The sequence below is a fragment of the Herpailurus yagouaroundi genome, unplaced genomic scaffold (assembly GCF_014898765.1).
Source record: "Herpailurus yagouaroundi ecotype Mexico unplaced genomic scaffold, PumYag 139, whole genome shotgun sequence".
Lineage (NCBI taxonomy): Eukaryota > Metazoa > Chordata > Mammalia > Carnivora > Felidae > Herpailurus > Herpailurus yagouaroundi.
Genome location: NW_024412394.1, coordinates 48,201,113 through 48,222,949, shown reverse-complemented (window position 1 = coordinate 48,222,949; position 21,837 = coordinate 48,201,113). Strand labels below are relative to the sequence as shown.

Genomic DNA, 21,837 nt, shown 5'->3' with positions numbered 1-21,837 from the left:
ATTTCTGATAGTCACGGAGTTGAGCTGACCTAGTCAAAATTAGAGGGAGACACACTGGTGTGACAATATCCTATGAAAGTACTGGTGATTTAATAGCATTCCTGCCAACCATATGACCCGATACGTTATTTTGATTCTGCATCAAGATTGTGCCAGATACTTTTTTAGAGGAAAGATAAAAGCCACTGACCTTACTTATCTTCAGACTTAATTCCAAGTAGCTCAGCACTATAGCCCAGAAAATAATAGCTAACCACGGCTACCTTATTCAGAATAGACTCTCTGAAGGCTTGATAAGAGCAGTTGAGTGGTAATGTCCAAAGCTATAGGGTTTTCTTTGCCCATGAAATTTTGATTCTTGTTCTATATATCCACTAGGAGACATTCCAGTTATCCTCACCAGGACGGGTTAGAACAAAAGCCTAAGAGAGTGGGAGGGGGAAGGGGAGACTAAATGACAGATTTAATGTGGTTCCACATGTAATCCTCAGGAGTTGTGAATTGTGACAATTCTGATCTCTCAAAGGTTCAGCAGTCCGGTGCTTCTAAACGTAGAAATCTTTAGATAATAACCAGTGGTTTTGCGCATTTTATGTACGTGCGTAATTCTTTGCAGAGATCCTCCCCGCCCCCACCTCAAATTTGAAAATAAAAGCAGATAAACCAATTGCCAGGACCGAAAACACTGTTTTTTTTTTTTTTTTTAATTTTTTTTTTCAACGTTTATTTATTTTTGGGACAGAGAGAGACAGAGCATGAACGGGGGAGGGGCAGAGAGAGAGGGAGACACAGAATCAGAAACAGGCTCCAGGCTCTGAGCCATCAGCCCAGAGCCCGACGCGGGGCTCGAACTCACGGACTGCGAGATCGTGACCTGGCTGAAGTCGGACGCTTAACCGACTGCGCCACCCAGGCACCCCGAAAACACTGTTTTAAATCACTGAAGCCTACTAAAAATTTAAACAACTCTAATCATCACTGAAATCTTCCTTGGTTATGTATTACTCAACTGAAAAGCACTTTATCTTCATTTCACAGACCTGGCTTAGGACACTTGGAACGTCCTTTGTCTTCTCTCCACGTTTTTTCCCTTTCCACTTTTGAGATTTCTCTTACTTCATTCCTCCTGACTTCTTTCCAGACCTCTTTTCTCCAGACTGCTGTTAATTAACCCATGACACTTGAGGTTGGTGGGGTTTTTTTATCTGTTTTTGTCCCATGCAGTCTGAGTTTCTTACTTCTATTTTAGAAGATCACTACATTAAACTTAACATGACCTGCTGCTAGAGCTCATGTGTCTCCTTTAATTTTGTGGTGACTGCAAAGGATACTCCATTAACTCTTTGGTTTAGCTATTTAGTAATTTCTTGATTAGGAGTGAATAATAATAAAATTTTTCTTTCCTCTAGTATGTTGGATTTCCTTGATATTACTAAGAGACAGTTTGATAAAGAGCTCTAGATCTAAACACAACCTTGAAAGAATTAATTAAAGACTCTGATCCTTAATGTCTTAATTATTATAAAAGAATAATGTATATAAGGAGACTTGCACAGTGCTGGCTACATAGTAGTTATTTAATAAATGTTAGTTCCTTCCCTTCCCTTCCCTTTCCTATGAAGGAAAAATCTCAGTCAAAATTGAAAAAGTCAATAGCTCTGATGAAAATACAAACATTAAGTTATTTTTGCATACCAGTTACCAAAATAATGAATTTTCTATTTACTCCTAGTTTTATACTTCCTCAATGCATGAATGTTCACAAACATAAAGATACACTAATTAATAGAGATAATGGAGGATGCACTTTAGTATTTAAATATTTTAGAATAAAAGTGTTTGATTTGATGATCTTAAGTTTCCTATCAGGTCAGAAATACTGGATGTTATGAAAGGGGATTGTGATGTTTTGGAGAAAATAATTTTTCTCTTTTAAAAAAGTCCATTTATTTATTTTGAGAGAGAACAAGCAAGCAGGTGTAGGGGCAGAGAGAGAGAGAGAGAGAGAGAGAGAGAGAGAGAGAGAGAGAGTATCCCAACAGGCTCCACACTGTCAGCACAGAGCCCAATGCAGGGCTGTCTCACCAAAGGTGACATCATGACTTCAGCTTAACTGACTGAGCCACCCAGGCACCCCTGTTGTAATCATTTTCAAACTTCCAACATCTTTTTAGTGGTTTTGGATTGCCTGATACATGGAGCTGATGAGGCAGATTTAAATAAATCTGTTGTGAATATCCTTCAAAGAGTACATAAAGACACAAAATAAAACCCTTGGATTCTAAGCAGTGTTACTATCTCTCTGAATTTGTGTAAAACCTTTCTCAGTAACTCCAGGATTTCTTTCTAAAAGAAGAAGAAATATTGTTGGTGAGAAAGCATATATAAAGATAGAATGCAGTGTGCATGGCAAGGAGTGAAAGAATGACTCTGAATGGCCGAGTGGACATAGCAAAGGCAGGTTACAGGTACTGTGGTCAGAATATCTCAGTGCAAATCTGCATTGACCTGAGGTACAAACTTGTAGGAAAGGAATCCTAGAAAGCTTTTTTTGTTCAGATGGGTCCTAGTTACCACAAAAGCGGTATCACTATACTAAGGTGTTGTGGGTACCTAAGCTAATGACTCAGGGATGTGTGGGTCTGTGGGTTTTGGTGCCCATTAGTGCTACTAGAGCAAGCTGGGTCATTTTAAAGGAAAGCAGTTACTCTAGAAGATGATCAAAAGGGAAGAACTTAAACATTTTTGTTGGTGTTCTAAATGGTAGGCAGACTAGGAAGGAAATTTTCATTTATTATTATAGCATTTTGGCTTATTGCCACACAGCGTGTAGATTCATGTGGAGGACAGTTCTCTTGAGGTCTGTACACCATAAAAAGAGCACAGTTGAATAACTGGGTTTAAATTGAGTTCAAGAAAAGAGATAAAGTTATATAAACCTAGCACGCATTGCTACAGGAATTAAAAAAATGAACATAGATTGGCTCCAAATTGTTAGCAAGTCCTTGGAAAGTATATGAAGGACTCACTGAAGTAAATTTGAACTATGCATTGACATCTTAACTATTGCCTCACTAAAACCTTAGATCTAGTATAATGTGAACTTTGTTAAGCCTGGATATTTAATGGTCATTAAAATAGTTTTGGTTTGGAGTTTGTTACTGCCAGAAGCGAATAGACCATTTATCAAATTCAATCTAACTAATATATCTTATGAATTATTTGCATTGGCTATGGGACAGATATCTTTAAAAAGAAGCAACATCAGATGAGTCTTTCATCATACTTATAACTGTTTAGGAAGAAAAAAAGTGTTAGATGTGCATATTGCTTTTAGCCTTCTCCCCATGTTAATGGTAGATTTTAAAGCTTTCCTTGGTTCTGTATTGTTTTTATTATCCCAATCATGCACTGAATCCACGATCTGTTTATAATTCTCATCATGCTCGGTACTAAACAGGGAGCGATGCATCGTGTCACAAAGTTTGGCGCCCTGTTTAGTAAGCCATTACCATTACCTCACCTTACCTGGCAGAGCTGCCTGTTTTGTCCACATGACCTTTTCTTTTCATGAGTCATGCCCACAGAAAGGTCTTCAATCCACTAATGGCTTCTCATTTGGTCTAGAAACCAGACAAAAGCTTTGCAGCTGTGAGATGCGGTCCATTTTAAAATTAACCTATTGTAAATCCTTAATGATTGAGAAATTCTGCAATTTGCTATGATTTGTGGTTTGTGCTGCAACTAGAATAGCAAATAACAGAGATGATGCAGGTCAGAATGGTGTGCATTTGGAGAAAGTGAAGGAAAAGAAACTTGTTAGACACTGTGCTCTGTTCAAGCCAATATGTTATGCCCTTCTGCCCTTCATCCGTCACACATCACTTTGTCTCTCACCCACAGACTCTCCCAAGTGGAATGTACTCCCTGGAAATAATTATTTAAATTACAGTTTATACACAAGAAGTGAAACTGTCCACAAGTGGAATCTATCTTTGCCTCCTTTAATATTTTTTCAGTGTAGAGCCTAGATTCTTAAGGATAAGGAGGGCACGTGTTTTTGACTCATAAAGACCTAGAGTTTGAATTTTGCTACCAAAACAAATTAACTCTGTATCCTTATGCATATTACTTCAGTTTCTACCTCTATAAGTCTTATTAGATACTTATACAGATTAACAGGCGCCCTGGGTGGCTCAGTTGGTTAAGCGTCTGACTTGATTGAGGCTCAGGTCATAATCTCATGGTTTGTGGGTTTGAGCCCTGCATCCGGCTCTGTACCAGCAGTGTGAAGTCTGCTTGGTCTTCTCTCTCCCTTGCTCTCTGCCCCTCCCCTGCTCATGTTCATTCTCTCTCTGTCTCTCTCTCTGTCCAAAACAAATAAATAAACTTAAAGGAAAAAGATACTTATACAGATTAAGTTAGATAATGTATTTGGAAACCTAGTAGGAATACAATGCATTTCTCTGTCACTTACTAGCTATGAGATCCTAATCAAATTACTCAATTCCTCTGTGCCTCTGCTTCTCTATCTAGAAAAATGGAGACAACTTCCTAGGGTTGTTATGAGGATTAAATAAATTAATCCATGTAAAGCACTTAGAACAGTACTCAACACCTACTAAGTATTCAATAATTATTAACCATTCTGGTTGACAGATATTAAATAGATAATCAACAAAAATTGTATTTACAAGTAATGATAAATATTGGAAAGGTGTAGGGAGCTATAAGACAATTCATACAAGCTAGAAAGATAATTAGTGCTTTGTAATGAAGCCATTGGCAAAGGATGACATGATTGGATTTACTTTTTTTTTATAGTATTTAAAATTTTTTTTTATTTTAGAGAGAGAGAGATAGAGAGCGTGCGCGCGCAAGTGGGGGAGAGGGGCAGAGGGAAAGAGAGCGTGTGAGAGAGAGACAGAGACATGGGGCTCGATCCCATGACCCCGGGATCACGACCTGAGCCAAAATCAAGAGTCAGATGCTCAACCAGTTGAGCCACCCAGGTACCCCAGGTTTGCTTTTTTAAGAAACTGATATCGTTGTTTCTTTTTGTTTCAATTCACCTTTTAAAATTTAACATACAGTAAATTCACTCCTTTGGTGTATAGTTATGTGAGTTCAGACAGATCCATACAGGTGTATAACCATAACTGGAATAAAAATACAGTAGTTCCCCCTTATCTGTGGTTTTGCTTTTTGTGGTTTCAAGTTATCTGCACAGTCAGCAGTGGTCAGGAAGCAGATGATCCTCCTTCGGACATACAGTATCATCCGAAGGTCAGTATTGGCCTAAGGTTAAGTCACAATGCCTACATCATTCACCTGACTTCATCTCATGTAAGCATTTTGTCATCTTTTGAGAGAGACTCACTCACATAACTTCTTTACAGTATATTGCTATAATTATTTTATTATTAGTTACTGTTGTTAATCTCTTACTCTACCTAATTTTAAAATTAAACTTTATCGGGGCGCCTGGGTGGCGCAGTCGGTTAAGCGTCCGACTTCAGCTCAGGTCACGATCTCGCGGTCCGTGAGTTCGAGCCCCGCGTCAGGCTCTGTGCTGATGGCTCAGAGCCTGGAGCCTGTTTCCGATTCTGTGTCCCCCTCTCTGTCTGCCCCTCCCCCGTTCATGCTCTGTCTTTCTCTGTCCCAAAAATAAATAAACGTTAAAAAAAAAAATTAAAAATAAATAAATAAATAAATAAAATTAAACTTTATCATAGATATGTATGTATAGGAAAAAACATAGAATATGTAGGTTCAGTACTATCTACATTTTTGGATATCTGTCTTGGAACACACCATTCACAAATAAGGGAGGGGGGACTACTGACAGCACAGTTTCATCACCTTTTCCCCAAATCCCATGGGATACCCCTGTGTAATCATCCACTCCTCCCACATTCAAACTCAGCAACCACTTACCTGTTTTCTGTTCCTATAATTTTGCCTTTTCCAGGATGTCATGTCTTAGCATACTGCATTTGAAATCCATCTTATGTTATTGCTTTTATCAATGGTTCTTATTGCTGAGTAGTATTCCTTCATATGGATATACCAAAATTTGTTTATCTCTTCAGCGGTTGAAGGGCATTTGAATTGTTTCCAGTTTGGGATGACTATGAGTAAAACTACTATAAACATCTGTATTGAGGTTTTTCTGTGAATGTTTGCTTTTATTTCTCTTGCGTAAATACCTAGGAGTGAGGTTGCTGGTTCTTACGGTAGGTGTATGTTCAACTTTGTAAAGAAACTGCCAAAGTGTCTTCCTTCCAAAGTGGTTATACCATTTTGCATTCCCACCAGCAAAATGGTATAAGATTTCAGTGGCTTTACATTTCTGTCAGCGCCTGATATTGTTCATATTTGTAAATTTTTTTTATTTTAGACCTTCTAATAGGTTTATACTGGTATCTCACTGTGATTTCAATTTGTGTTTTCCTAATGACTAATGATGTTTTGAGCATATTTTCATGTGCTTATTTGTCATTCCTATACCTTCTTTGGTGAAGTGTCTGTTCAGATTATTTGCCCATTTTTAAATTGTGGCTTGTTACTGAGTTTTAAGAGTTCTTTATGTATTCTGAATGCAAATAATTTGTCAGATATGTGATTTGCAAATATTTTATCCTAATCTGTGTGTTACTTTTCATTCTCTTAGCAGTATCTTTAATAGAGCATAAGTTTCGGGGCAACTGGGTGGCTCAGTCTGTTAAGCATCCGACTTTAGCTCAGGTCATGATCTCATGGTTCGTGAGTTTGAGCCCCACATCAGGCTCTATGCCAACAGCTCAGAGCCTGGAGCCTACTTTGGATTCTGTGTCTGTCTCTCTGTCCCTCCTCTGCTTGCACTCTCTCTGTCTCTCTCTCATTAAATAAAAAATAAACATTAAAAAAAAAAAAGGGGGCACCTGGGGGGCACAGTCAGTTAAGCGTCCGACTTCAGCCAGGTCATGATCTCGCGGTCCGTGAGTTCGAGCCCCGCGTCAGGCTCTGGGCTGATGGCTCAGAGCCTGGAGCCTGTTTCCGATTCTGTGTCTCCCTCTCTCTCTGCCCCTTTCCCGTTCATGCTCTGTCTCTCTCTGTCCCAAAAATAAATAAACGTTGAAAAAAAAATTTTTTTTAAATAAAAATAAAAAAAAATAGAGCTTAAGTTTTAAAATTTAATCAACTTTTTGTTTCATGGATCATGTTTTTGGTGTTGTTTCTAAGAAATTTTGCTTAACCCTATGTCACAAAGGTTTTCTTCTGCGTTTTCTTTAAGAAGTTTTATAGTCTTAGGTTTCCTGTGTAGGTGTGTTTTCCATTTTGAGTTGATTTTTGTGTAAAGTGAAATATTTAGGTTGAGGTGATTACTTGCTCATTTGGATATGCACATGGGTATGCAGTTGCTCCAGTGCCATTTGTTAAAAAGACTGTCCTTTCTTCCTTGTGTTGCCTTTGCAATTTTGTCAAATGTCAGTTGACCTTGTAATTATGGTTCTACTTTTGGACTCTATTCCACTCATCTGTGTGTCTCTCTGCTCACCAGTACCACATTGTCTTGATTACTATAGCTTGCCACTAAGTCTTGAAATCAGTATCATCCCTCCAACATTATTCTTTTTGTTTGGGCTGTTCTAGCTCCTTTGACTTTCTGTGTAAATTTTAGAGCAGGTTGTTGATATCTGTTAAAAAAAAAAAATCCTGTTGGCATCTTCCTTGTGATTACATTGTCTATAGATCATTTTGGGAAGAACTGACATCTTAACAGTATTGAATCTTCCAATTTATGAGCATGGTGTATCTTTCCATTTGTTTTGGTCCTCCTTAATTTTTTTCTTTTATTAATTAGTGTTTTATAATTGTCAGCATACAGATCTTACATATGTTTTTTATTTACACTTAAGTACTTCATGTTTTTGAAAATTATTGTAAATGAGCCTTTAAATTTTACATTTCTTATTTTTGATCTTTTTTCTTTTTTCTTTTATTTTTTTAATTTACAGCCAAGTTATCATATAGTGCAACAATGATTTCAGGAATAGATTCCTTAATGCCCCTTACCCATTTAGCCCATCCCCCCTCCCACAACCCCTCCAGTAACCCTCCGTTTGTTCTCCATATTTAAGAGTCTCTTATGGTTTGTCCCCCTCCCTGTTTTTATATTATTTTTGCTTCCCTTCCCTTATGTTCATTTGTTTTGTATCTTAAAGTCCTCATATGAGTGAAGTCATATATTTGTCTTTCTCTAATTTAGCTTAGCATAATACCCTCTAGTTCCATCCATGTAGTAGCAAATGGCAAGATTTCATTCTTTTTGATTGCCGAGTAATACTCCATTGTGTGTGTGTGTGTGTGTGTGTGTGTGTGTGTGTGTGTGTGTGTACACACCACATCTTCTTTATCCATTCATCCATCGGTGGACATTTGGGCTCTTTCCATATTTTGGCTATTGTTGATAGTGCTGCCATAAACATTGGGGTGCATGTGCCCCTTCAAAATAAATTTATCCCTTGGATAAATACCTAGTAGTGCAATTGCTGGGTCATAGGGTAGTTCTATTTTTTATAAATTTTACATTTCTGACTGTTCATTGCTAATACAGAGAAATACAGTTGGTTTTAATGTATTAAACTTGTATTCTGCAATTTTGTTAAAGTTGCTTATTAGTTCTAGGAGCATCTTTGTAAATTCCTTCTATGTAAGTAATCATGTCTTCTGTGAATAGAGACGGTCTTATTTTTCCCTTTCCAACTTGTATGTCTTTTATTTGTATTTTAAGCAAGGGAATGACTTGATTGGATTTGCACTTTTCAAAGACCAATCGGGCTGCACTGTAAAGAATTGATAGGATGGGGAAAATGTGGATGAAGACACTATTGTAGGAATCTGAGAAACAGTGAGAGAGGGGACAAATGGACATATGCAGAATATATTTTGGAGGTAGAATTGGTAGGCAGACCCTGGTAATGAATTGAATATGAGAGAAAAGGGCACCAAGGTTTCTGACATGAGGAACTGGGTGAATGGAGCTCCCACGTATAGAGATAGAGAAGCAGTTTTGGGGGACGATAAAAAGTGGAGTTTTGAACATGTCAGGTTTGGTAAGTCTAAGGGAATTTCAAATAAAGGTATCAAGTAGGCAACTGGACCCTCTATATATATGGTATGAAAGGGTATATATAGGGAATCACATAGAAGAGGAAGAGCTTGGGAAGGAGTCAGGCTATATGGAACCCTCTGTAAAGGCTTGTAGAGAACACTTTTTATTTTCAGTTCCTTCAGCATGCGAAGATCTTAAGATTTTTTTCACCTCAGACCTTTGGGCTTACTGGTAATCACTGCCTGAAATGTGTGACTCCCCTCTCCCTCCACCACTCCCATTTGTTTCCCTCTCTCTCTTTCTCCTGCTCTCCCTCTCCCTCCTTATTTCTATAAATTGGCTTCTCATCATATTCTAAGTCTCAAAATAAATATTATCTCCTCAGACTACCCCACAAAAATCAGATATCTTTCTCCCTGTATTAGCTTCTATTACATATCTGTTTTCTGCATAGCTCTTATCATAATTTGTAATTTTCTACTTGATTGTTTACTAGACTATACATGCCAAAGGGCAGGGACTGTGTCTGTATCACTAGTCTACAACCCTGTTCCTGACACACCACTGCTCAATATTTGTCAAATGGTGGGAAGGATGGATCTACAGCACGTTGCCGTGGTTGAATTAGCTCCAGTTTCTTTGTGTTTGCATATGACTGACTTCTTACACTTACATATGCAGAGGTTTCTACACCCAATTTCAGCCAAATTCTGAGCAGGAAAATAACCTTATTTGTTTAATTCTACATTTATTGGCCACAGAGTGCCCGGCTTTGTAATAGCCGGTGGGGTGTGAAATGGCATTGTGGTATTGGACAGGGAGACCTGTATTTGAGACTTGGCTGTTCCATTTTCTAGCTCTGTGACTTTGGGTGGGATGTCTACTCTAAGCTTTAGGCTTCACACCTGTCAAAGGGCAGTAATATAATTCCTACCTCATAAGATTGTGGTGCAAATTAAATGAGATTATATGTATGGGCCACAAGTTTATAATGCTTGATACATACTAAGTGCTCAATGAATAAGTAGTTAAGATTCACTTATATAAAAATGAGGTCATACCATTCTAGAAATGGTTGATACTGCTTGACCAGTGGGGGGAGGGCACAAAGAAATCTTTCACCTTCTATACTTGTTCTTTACTGCCAGAAGCATAAGTGCTGCTTTTAATGCCATGATGGCAAAGACTGGTAGTGGTATCACCTCCATGTTAGGCATCCAAAAATAGTACAAATGTTTATTCAGATGACAGACTTAGGATATTTAAGCCCTAACACCTTTAGTTTTGTTTGGGGAGAAAGAAGGAAAAGGTGGAAAGGAGGAACGAGGCAGAGAAAGACTAGAGACTGTACTAGGTTACTTTACCTAACCAGCCATCAGCAGTATATATTGGTTGATAATCTGAGGCTCGTGATTCTCTTGAATTCGGTAAACATTCTCTGAGTATCTACCCTGGACTGGGTACTGTGCTGACAGTGGGGAAATTAGTGGGGAATACATATATTTTTTAAAGCTTTTTTAAATGTGTTTAATTTTATTTTTGAGAGAGGGAGAGAGAGACAGCATGAGCAGGGAAGGGCCGGGGTGGGGGTGGGGACAGAAGATCTGAAGTGGGCTCTGCGCTGAGAACAAGCCCGATGTGGAGCTCCAACTCACGAACTGCAGGATCATGACCTGAGCTGAAGTTGGATGCTCAACTGACTGAGCCACCCAGATGTCCCAGGGAATACATATTTGAGTGATCTAGATCAAAACCAGTGAAATTAACGTGATAGAAATTCTCCTTCTCTACCATGAATCTATATTCTACACCTCAAGCAAAGTTGTTCACAACTCTGGTTCGTTTCCACTAAGTGCTAGATACAAGCTTACATGTAAGATTAGGGATTAGAATCTGGGAATGAATGAAATGAATGAAAAGGAATTAGGGCAGAGACTGTCAAACTTTCTTCATTCATTTTGCCTCATACACAGCATCTCTAAGCCAAAAGAAGTACCTAACACCTCCACTGATGGAGGGAATACAGCCAAGCAATTTAAGAAGTATTTAGATTTTAACAATTTAGCACATGTTAAGGACTGTATAACTTCTCCATCCTTGGAGTCAGATTATACACCACCAACTTCGTTTACTGTTCCACATTGATTTTTGTGGTACTTGGTTTTTATCACAATAACTGCCAAAAACTCAGCTTTGCAAAGGTATAATGTCATCTCAAGGAATCTCCTACTGAAACTGTGAACTCCCTGCAACTAGTAGTTTGTATGATGTCCAACACATGCCACTGTTTCCCTAAAGATTTAAAATACCCCACAATGCCTCTGTGAGTTTGTGGCAGCACACCAGGATACCTCATTGCTTAGTTTGGGAACTGTGGTGTTAGGGCCTTATTCCAAGACTTTGCTTTCTATAAATGTCTATCTTATTTTTCTGTACCTCTGCTTTAAAAACCAATTTGATGTTTATTACATTTTATGAAATAGTTTTTTAAGGAATTTTTCATTATTAAAAATTATGAGAGTTAAGCACATATAATACAGAAAGTTTGGAAAATACTGCATGACACAGGTTAAAAGTCATTCCTCATTCTACACTCCACCATGACCATGCCAACATGGTCATAACGTTTTTTTATCTGTATATTACATTTTGAGTAAGAACTATACTAACTCTGATATTATTAGAAGGTAATAATCTGTAGTTTAGTGGCAATTCCATACCCTAGAGTTGTGACTTGTCAGTAATGACCTTTACAATAAATAAGACAGAATTTCTAGCTGCCTTTTTTTTATTGGCCACTTTCATTAATTGAACACCTGATTGGTGGCTTGAAGACCCACCATTCATGAGGGAGAGACTTCTGCTCTGTTTCCAACCTAGAAAATGCAAAGTGTGTTATTTATACAGAGTGGCGGTGGTAAGTGTAACATTTTCTTTAAGAGGGTAACTTGTCCAGTTTTTTAGTTTCTCCAGTAGTGGATGCACTTTCTAAAAGTAATATATCAAGACCCTACTATAATATAGTATTTCTAAAAGATTATCTAATAATTCAGATTTAAGCTATTTGTATTGTTCTGACACCACAAGGAAAACTTCATTTCTTTTTTTCTTTTAAATTTTTTTAATGTTTGTTTATTTTTGAGAGAGAGAGAGAGAGAGAGAGAAAACAGAATGGGGGAGGGACAGAGAGAGGGAGACACAGAATCTGAAGCAGGCTCCTGGCTCTGAGCTGTCAACACAGAGCCTGACACAGGGCTTGAACCCACCTACCACCAGGTCATGACCTGAGCTGAAGTTGGACGCTTAACCAACTGAGCCACCCAGGTGCCCCAGAAAACTTCATTTCAAATTTGTTATTTTATTTTCTACACCTTTATAAGTACTAGAAATTAGTGTTACTTACATGAAAATAAGAGTTTTGTTTTATCTACTTGATATGTTTTTAAGATTTACCTTCGGTCATACTATAGAAATAGAACTTGAATTATCAAAGAGCAGAATTATAACTTTAAAAAGAAAAAAATGGTCAACTTAATTTAGCTCCAGAGAACAGTTCACAAAAGATGGGAGTGGAAACTATGCATGAAACATATATTCATCTTTGCAGTCTCATTGTCTCTCTCTCTGTCTCTCTCAATAATAATTTTAAATTCTGGCCTGAACAGGTGGTAGCATTACTTTCTTAGCATAGCCTGGACTGTTGAGGAGTGATTTTGTTCTTCTAAATTCCTGGTAGAGGACCTCATGGCTGATTCTAGTGCTGAGGCAGAGAAAAATACGAGATGAGCCTGGAGTACTATCTTGCATTACCGGAAAGTAAAGTCTAAAAATAAATAAGTAAGTAAAAGTGGAAGCAAATTAAAAGGACACAGGAGCCAACCTGAGAGAGTTCCCAGTGCCAAAACTGGAACACTTTGACCAACCAAATAATTGACAGTAGTAGTTTATTATAACCCAAAGACTAAAATAAATATCCATGAGTTCATAGTAATATACATAAACAAATAAATAAAGGAAGGGAGAGGGACAAGTTCCTTACAAAAAAAGTCCAGATAATAAGTGTAGAAGGAATGGAGAAAAAAGAAAATTCCATGAGAACACCACAGGAATAATTGCTGTAGGCAAGATTCACAGATGAATGCTAAAATTAATGAGCAAAACTTGAAGGAGAAACAGGATACTTGTACAGTCTTAAAATACCTCAAGAAACTTATTAATATCTGTGGTGGTTTTAATAAACGTCCACAACTTCTCTGACACTCTTCCTTCCATGAAGTGGAGCTTACTTCCCTTAGCATTGAGTGGGGCTGTTTGTTCACAGTGACTCATAACTAAGCAATAGTGCATGGAGAGGAGAAAACCAGTAGCTCTGCAGTAGTGAACCATGGCAGACACCATCTTAACAAGGTAGTCAGGGTTTACATCGCCAGGAAGAAGTTGTGTCAGTATCACATACCCCCACATATTACACAATGAGAAACACACTTCACCTCTTGGCGTTTGTCCCCAACTCCATAACCTTAGTCTAATCATGAGAAAACGTCAGAAAGTTCCAAATTGAGGAATGTTCTACAAAGTATCTGACTAGTACTTTTCAAAAGTATCAAGGACAGTCTGAGAAACTGTCACAGATCAGAGGAAACTAAGGAGACATGATAACTCCATGCAGTGTGGTTTCCTGGATGGGATTCTGGAGCAGAGGAAGACATTAGTGGAAAAACCGAAGCCTGAAGAGTCTGCAGTGGAGTTAATGGTGTTGTACCAATGTGAATTTCTTTGACTTGATAGATGAACCATGAGATATAAAATACGAACATTTGGGAAAGCTGGGTGACAGGAATACTGGAACTCTCTATACCGTCTACACAGCTTTTCTGTAAATCTAAAATTATTCCAAAATTAAACGTTAAAAATAGAACAACCCACTGATGGCTTCTCTAAGGTATTTGTTAAAGTGTCTCCAGAGGTGTCTGGGTGGCTCAGTCAGTTGATCGTCTGACTCTTGATTTCGACTCAGATCATTATCTCACAGTTCATGAGATCGAGCCCCATGTCGGGCTCTTTGCTGACAGCGTGGGGCCTCCTTGGGATTCTGTTGTATTCTCTCTCTCTCTCTCTCTCTCTCTCTCTCTCTGCCCCTCCCCTGCTAATGCACTCTGTCTCTCTCCATCTGTCTCTCTCTGTCTTTCTCTCAAAATAAATAAACTTAAAAAAAAAAAAAAAAAAGTCTCCAGAGCAAATTAGTTCAGAGAAATTCCCCTCCCCCAAGCCTTTGTGCAGTCTCTTTATAAAAGAAATATGCGCTCTTGATAGCAAAACAGCTCTCCCGAAACAGGGAAAGTAAGTTCTAGAGGTTTCATCCCACCACTAGAAATAGAAATGCAACTTTGCCTGCTCGGTGTAGGTCAGTTCAGCCAACACTGATGGTTTGCCTTTTGTGACTTGGTAGTGTAGGTTGCCCAGCACCTAGTTACAAAACGTATTCTGTAAAAAGAGTGCAGAGTGGAGCACCTGTGATTGTACCTGACTCTGTTGTGGGCTCTTTGTTCAGGGCTTACTGTTGAGCTGCTAATTTAAAATCTCCAGAGATCCAAGATCCAGTTTCATTGGACTGTCTTTCAATCCCATTATATTGGTAGATTCAAATAGTGTAAAAAGTGTGGTTCTCAATAAGATGGATACATGAACAAAATGTTTTACAATATAAAATACATAGTATGTTGCTCTTTAAAAAAACAGTAAAATCTCATTAATCCAATGTAATTATGGGTACAGATATGAAATCTTGATTTATAAATATTTTGTTCTTATTAGCTCAAACTAGGGTAACACAGTTGATTATAGAAGGCCTGACAAGGTCTTGTTTTAGTAAATAATAATACGTAATTGGCTGAGGATGATTATTGTCATAGTAACAAATTAGAATTTGGATACTAAAATTAAACTTCTTCCCTGTATGGCAATCATTCTCTTGATCTGACCATTAGTGACAACTGTCTTTAGTTTGTGCACATGTGAGAAGTATTATTTTTGTCAGTTAAATATATTTTACTACCTAACCCGATTGAGTACCTTGCAGTGTGTCTGTCTTGGGAATACAACTGATGTGATCAATAAGGATAATGGATTATTCTTGAACATGGACATACATTTAGGTTAGTATAGTGGCAGGTGCCTGCATTTCTCAGAAAGCTGTTTCCCAGTTGTTGTTAATGCATGCCCAAATAGATACACAGATACTTAGTAATACTGCTTAATTGCTGTAGTCAGATTGAGCAACACATAATTTATAACAGTTCTGAAACCAGGAACACAGAATGATATGCTCTGTGATACAGACTTAGGACAATTGCTGGTCAGTGAAGTACAGGCGATACAAGCCTGTCTTTTGTGATACATGTGATATAATTTTCTTGACACCTGTTTTCAAAGTGTACCTTTCCATGTCATCCTGGTTTCTTTAGTGAATTTACTTAGAAAGTATGTTTTACTTTTTATTTTTTGAAGGCAGTATTTTAGTTCCTAATTTTATGTTTATCGTAAGAATTTTACTGGTTGGCCACTATATGCCAGATCCTTTCATTTATTATTCTTCCGGTGTCCCAGTAAGTTAGGGACTCCTTGTCCATTTTAGAAATTACAAAATGGAGATTCTGAAAGGTTTGGCGACTGTACCTCTGTTAGACCCTACATTGTGATAAATGTGGTTACCTCGCTGAATGAGTTGCCTAGTACTTGGCTATAGATAACGTATCAAAAGTTAAAGGTGGTGGATCCTTAGGAAGAAAGGGAGGGGAATTGAGACTAGAATAATGAATATTTGAGAATAATTTTAGCAAAAGTTTGCTATAAGTAGAACATCACTTTTTTGGGCAGGTCTGTTCCAGAGCCACTGAATGTATCTGTCCTATTGGATTTGTTGAAAATGCAAATAATCCAATCAAGTATGATACTCATTAAGGGAAAGGAATACAATCTGATAGTTTTTATGAAGACATGTACTGCCTAATCTCTGAGTTGAAAGCATCTTATAAAAATTTGCTTCCCTTCATATTCCTAGGTGGTATTGAATATGTGTGTAGAAAAAAAATGAGAGCATTTCAAATAATGCTAATGAAGTTTAAATGATTGCAATCTACCATATTGTGAGGAAAAGTTGTTAGCTGTGAAAGATGAAGACTGAATTAAAATATTACCATGACTGGCATTTGATTTGAAAACTGCAAAGATAAGCTTAGGTTCCTATTTATGAAAGCCATCTTCACAGCCTGATGTGAAGGTTTTATAGTTACCATGGATACTTGTTAGCTTTGATAGAGTAAGTTGTAATTCATATTCAATCATCTGAGGTGAAGTAGCCAAAAAACCCACCAACCAAAATCTAAAGTGGCTTCCTCTGTATACTCATACTAGTTTAGAGATGGAAAGGGTAAATAAATAACCTGAGATTAGCGTTTGGGTTAGTTATCACTGCTTGAAAAGCAAAATATTTAGGATGCGCATTACCTGAATCTGATCCTAATGTTTACCTTTTATGGGTAACTTTTACTTTTAACTAGTAAAGGGAACTTCTTAGGTTTTGACAGGGGAATTTAGATGGTGAGACCCTTCTGAAAGCTGATGAACCCAAGCAGCATACGCAATTTCTGAAAGCCATAGGGACACAGAAATATTGAAGGCATTGGTCCCTATGGTAACATATTTGCATTTGGCCCAGAAGTGGCTGGTTTCTGCTTAGCCTCTTTTAATTGCTATATATTGACAGCCGTTTTCACAACTATTTATAAAATGTTGGATTAATGAGCATGTGTGTACAAGGGAGTGCACACCACATCCTTAGGCTTGATTAGACACTTGAGATGACAAAAAGCTCTGCGTGAAGAGTTACCGAGGTGTTTTTGGCATTCCCTAATGTGTCTGTCACATAGTGGAAGCAAAAAGCCTTTTAAATGATTTAAATATTTTCCTCAATTCTCTTTTAAAACAGGTGACAAAAGAGCTAAAACAGTATGACAACAAAATTATAGAATGCAAATTCGAGAATAACAGCTGGGTCTTCATGAGACAGAGAACAGACAAAAGTTTTCCTAATGCCTACAACACTGCCATGGGTGAGTATGACAATCTACCAGTGTTTGTTATGTTAAAAAAGAGAGAGGGAGAGAGAGCGTTAAGGTTTTGGAGTCAAAATGTGCTGTCTTTATTGATCTGTTTGATGGGGCGAACCCATAGGGTCATTCGGACCCTACCCTTGTGGCTGGGAAAGGGGTTGTGACTTTACTGGCTCCAGTTGGCTTGTAGGTTGTCCCAAGGCCTGTGGGCTCACGCCCCTGCGCCCAGAAGAGAAGTGTAAAGGGCAGGATAATGGGCTGTATACAAGTTGAATTTGTTGAACAACAACAACAAGAAAAGCCACGATAATTTCAGATCTATTCAAACTATAAAAACCATTGTTTGCCAGATGGTAAAAGACAAAATTAGCAGAGGAAAATGTAATTTCCAGCTCCTAAAATAGCTTTACAAACAATGGAGAACAAAGTAAATGAAAACCATTAAAAAACAAAACAAAACAAAACAAAAACCTCCTAAAACCTGCTCTGCTATCCTTCATAGTGTTCTTTGGGTACAACTTGAATGCTTTGCGAATTCAGAATAGTAAGTTTCTTTCACGGCGAACATCACAAAGTAATGAAGTTTACAAGCTAAACTAGTAGCAGTAGTTGCTCTGGACCGCGTTTTTAGTGAATTTGAAAAACATACATAAAAACCAAGATTGAAGGTTAATAGCATTGTGTGCTGTTAGACTGCTCAGTCAGTGATGTTGCTGATTATATGATAAGCTTATGAGAAAATACAGAAATTGCCAGTTTCAGTTTTGCAGTTTATGAAAAGTTACTATTGTACATTTAAAGGTTTTGTTGGAACTAGCATCTGTGTTCAGACAAGATGAGTTAATTTTGAAAATGGGAAAAATTAAGCCAGTGTCTTTTTTTCCAGAGCTAAATATGTAAATAGGATTTAAAGGACTGGTAGTAAATTTTGACCACACAAGAAGGGATGCCTCGTTTATTCGTAATGTTGTTGTAATACCTTACTTCCTCAAACAAGTTGTTAAAACAACAGAGTATGTATGATCTGCCGGCTACAGCGGAGCCTCCCTGTTCAGTGGAAATGGTGGCCGGTGCCATCGTGACAGGGAGGAGTTCTTTTTCAGAGGAGAGACTACACGTTTTCCGTAGAAGTTTGGTTGAATATAGACTAGAGTGTGATGCGCTGTGTGCTCCGTTCAAAACCTGAAGACAGTTTTGGAGCGATGGACAGCCACAGTGAAGGCATGCTTATCATTCAGATACTTAACGTTTTGTTTTAAAATGAACAGTTCAAGAAAGAGTGGGCACCAGAAAAGCACCCATTTTAGGGGGCGGGGGAGGGAGGAGAATAGTTTAATGTGTGAAGCGAGTCACCCAAATCCGTAAAATGCAAGTGTTTAGCATATTAGGATGCAAACCTTTCCCCTTTGGCATCCCCCTGTGGTGAGTCAGCTGCCTTAATTAACCCTCGCGTGAGACACGTGTCTCCCTTTGTCCACAGCTGTGTGCAACAGCATCTCCAACCCTGTCACCAAGGAGATGCTGTTTGAGTTCATCGACAGATGTGCGGCGGCTTCTCAAGGACAGAAGCGGAAGCATCATCTGGACCCTGACACAGAGCTCATGCCTCCACCGCCCCCCAAAAGACCTCGCCCTTTGACCTAAGACCCGCCTCTGACTTGAGGATTGAGAGGAAAAAAGAGTGAGAAAGAATGCTGTTGCCCCATTTTTGCAGCCAGAGAAATTCAAAAGTGAATGTGGCCTGATGCTGATACGCATTTGAATTTTTTGTAAAAAAAGAAAGAAAGAAAGAAAGGTATTGTAGCCGGCCTGTAAATATTTGATGCATTTGTTTCCTCAGTGCTACGATACATCATGGACTTCACACAGTTTATTTATATCTGATAAACTCAGCCTTACCTTGTGGAATCTGAAGATTGAAATATCCAAAGGTTTAATTGAGATTGAAATCAATGCAAAAGAGGCCTTGTTTGTATATGGATAACTTTGACCTTTAATTTATAAAGTTAGTAATCTGGAACTGTGAGCGTATAAAACACTGTATTTTTTAGAAGTTGTATTTCAACTATGGTAAATTCTCCTTTTGAAAAATCTAGGCAATGGCATTAAACAGTCTTGCTGTCGTTTATCATGGATTTCCTACATTTCTGAGATTCTTGTGTTCAAAAACAAATGACAAGGTTGTCAAGTATTATATATTATATTATGTTAAACAACTCAGTCTGGCTTATCTCATTTTAAGAAGTTTTTTTAGAAATGTAAAAGTAAAAAAGTAAAGCCCCGTTTTTGTGAATTGCATCCTGCCTAAAGGAAGTATATTGAGTATTTTCATCTGTTTCTATTCTTTGAACTAAAATATCAGACATCCAATGTGTCCATTCTGGCAGTGGTTTTCAGTTACTTCATAGAACTTAGATATATACCACCAGGTTCCTTTTATGTGTTGTTCTCCTGGGAGACCCTTTTCCTTCCTTCCTTCCTTCCTCCCTCCCTCCCTCCCTTCCTCCCTCCCTCCCTCCCTTTTTTGTTTTTTAATGTCAGGGCTACTTCTGCTGTACCTCAGTGGTATCAGCACATTGTAAATTACATTAAAACACACAACTCACTGTGATGATGGGAATGATATCAAATACAGACGGTGTTGTGTTAGTTCCCTCGAACAAAGCGGCAAAGGAAATGCCAGCTGACTCCTTTGATTAGAAGGTGATGTCAATGGAATAGAATGCTGTCACCAGAAAATGCTCTCCCACTGCTAGATAAATGCAGAGGCAAAGAGTAGACATCTGTAGAAACTACACATCAAGGAAGCCAAGACATTTATTTTCAAAGCCAGAATTCTATCTGTGTTCTGTTCTCAGGATGCTATTTCTGTTGTACACCTGAATTTTAAAACATTTACTTGTAGGTAATGGATTTAAAGAGCAGCTAATTGGTCATCTGCCATTGTTGAGAAGCCGTGTTCTGATTGGTTTGTGAAGGAACTCTCAGAATTTGCCTATTAGAGGCGAATATATTTATTTTTAGAGGTACAGGTTTTAAGTCTATGTGTATTTAAAACAAATTTTCATGATCTGAATTTTATATATGATATGCATATATATGTAAGTATACGCAGCAGTGTATATTCTTCTACTAATACAATCAGACATGAAAAATCCAAATGAGTTACCCAGCTGACTGAATATCTGACAGGATTTCTATATGATATAGCACAGATTAACCAAAAATGTATTTATATTCAGCTGAGTTTTAATGTTTTTAAACAAAGTTTTCTCCTGTAGTGCTTTTCTATATGAAATACTAGGAGTCATGCCTGGGCTTTTTCCTTTATTCTTTCCAAGTTATGTAACATGTAGTGAATTTATCTAGAATGTCATTTTAGTATTTCATTCCTAGAGTGCTTTTGTGAGTTTGGGCACTAAAGGGATTAAAACACCTGACTGCCACAATGATTGTCGAAAGGTGGAAATTTGTAAGGTTCCATAGTGTCTTGTACAAAGTGGATCTGAAAAAATACCTATGCAACTCCAAACAGTCCGATGCCTGCTTCACCAGGGTCAGTGACTTTTCACACGCTATGTTGCTTTCTCCTGAGCCTGTATAAGTGCAGAGCCCTTTTGCAGATATAAGAGCTAGCTTTTGCCAGTGATCTTTAATGGAGTTAAAATGTTTATGGTAATTGTAACCTTTTAAATGAGTTATGTGAAAAGAGCATCTCATTTTTAATACACCCAGATACTTTTTCCTTGCCTTTGTGCATTTTCTAAAACTTAATTTTCTTAATTTGTCCTTTCCTTTCGATTACAGTGAAGTATAATAGCCGGCCTAATAAGTAGATCCCATTTAGCCCCCGAACACACTGTCGTCTGCAGTATCATCAGAAGTCCTCTAGAAAGTCAAGGGGGAGAATTGAGAGGCAGGAATTGGGACACCAGGAAGGAAAGAAACCCTTCCCTTCTCGGGCCACTTCACAGCAACTCTTTTCTGACACTGAAGTTTTGTAGACAAGAATAAGAAAACTTTGCTTTCTTGAGTTATCACATATAAAAGCTTTTGCTTTGTATTTGGAAAAGATGCGGATGACTCAACTGCCTGGATGGTTACATTTGCTTTCCATGAAATGCTCAGAAAACGTCAGGACATTCCTTCTCTAATTGTGTGTCAGTGCGTCTTGTAATAAAACCACTGAGTTAAAATAACAGTTTGGCTGGTGATGCCTTTGTGTCCCTCTATGTACCTAATGATTTTGTGTCCCTTTTATTGCTGGTGTTATCCTGCCTCTGTCAGCCATACCCATTGTAATCCATCTGGTTTTGTTGCATTCTAGAATTAGCATAAAGACTTGGAAAATCCTCTGTTCTTCTTCCTGAGAAACCAAGAAATTGGATTGACATGGGGGATGTAGCTTGCGCCTTTTCTTTTTGGAGGGTAGGGGAGCAGTGGAGAGCACATCTTTAAGTGATATTTATAGTACTTCTGTCCGTGTACCTCATCCTAGCACTCTATTATATGGGTAGATATCCTGTCACGTTATTTTGAACACATTTAATTCTTTCAGAATACTCAGCAGTAAATATTCTGAAATGATGAAGTAATGACCTGTCCATTTTTTTGTCGACTCTGTATTTT

General features: G+C 38.0%; 1 protein-coding gene across 1 annotated transcript in view; it reads left to right on the top strand.

Annotated features, from left to right (window-relative positions):
- The window catches only part of RNGTT (RNA guanylyltransferase and 5'-phosphatase), a 313,020-nt gene extending 291,611 nt beyond the window's left edge, over positions 1-21,409 (top strand). The window contains exons 15-16 of the mRNA XM_040474144.1: positions 17,085-17,208; positions 18,689-21,409. Of these exons, the coding sequence (XP_040330078.1) occupies positions 17,085-17,208; positions 18,689-18,852 (288 nt within the window). The 3' untranslated portion in view covers positions 18,853-21,409. The remainder of the gene's footprint in view (positions 1-17,084; positions 17,209-18,688) is intronic.
- The last annotated feature ends 428 nt before the right edge of the window (positions 21,410-21,837 follow it).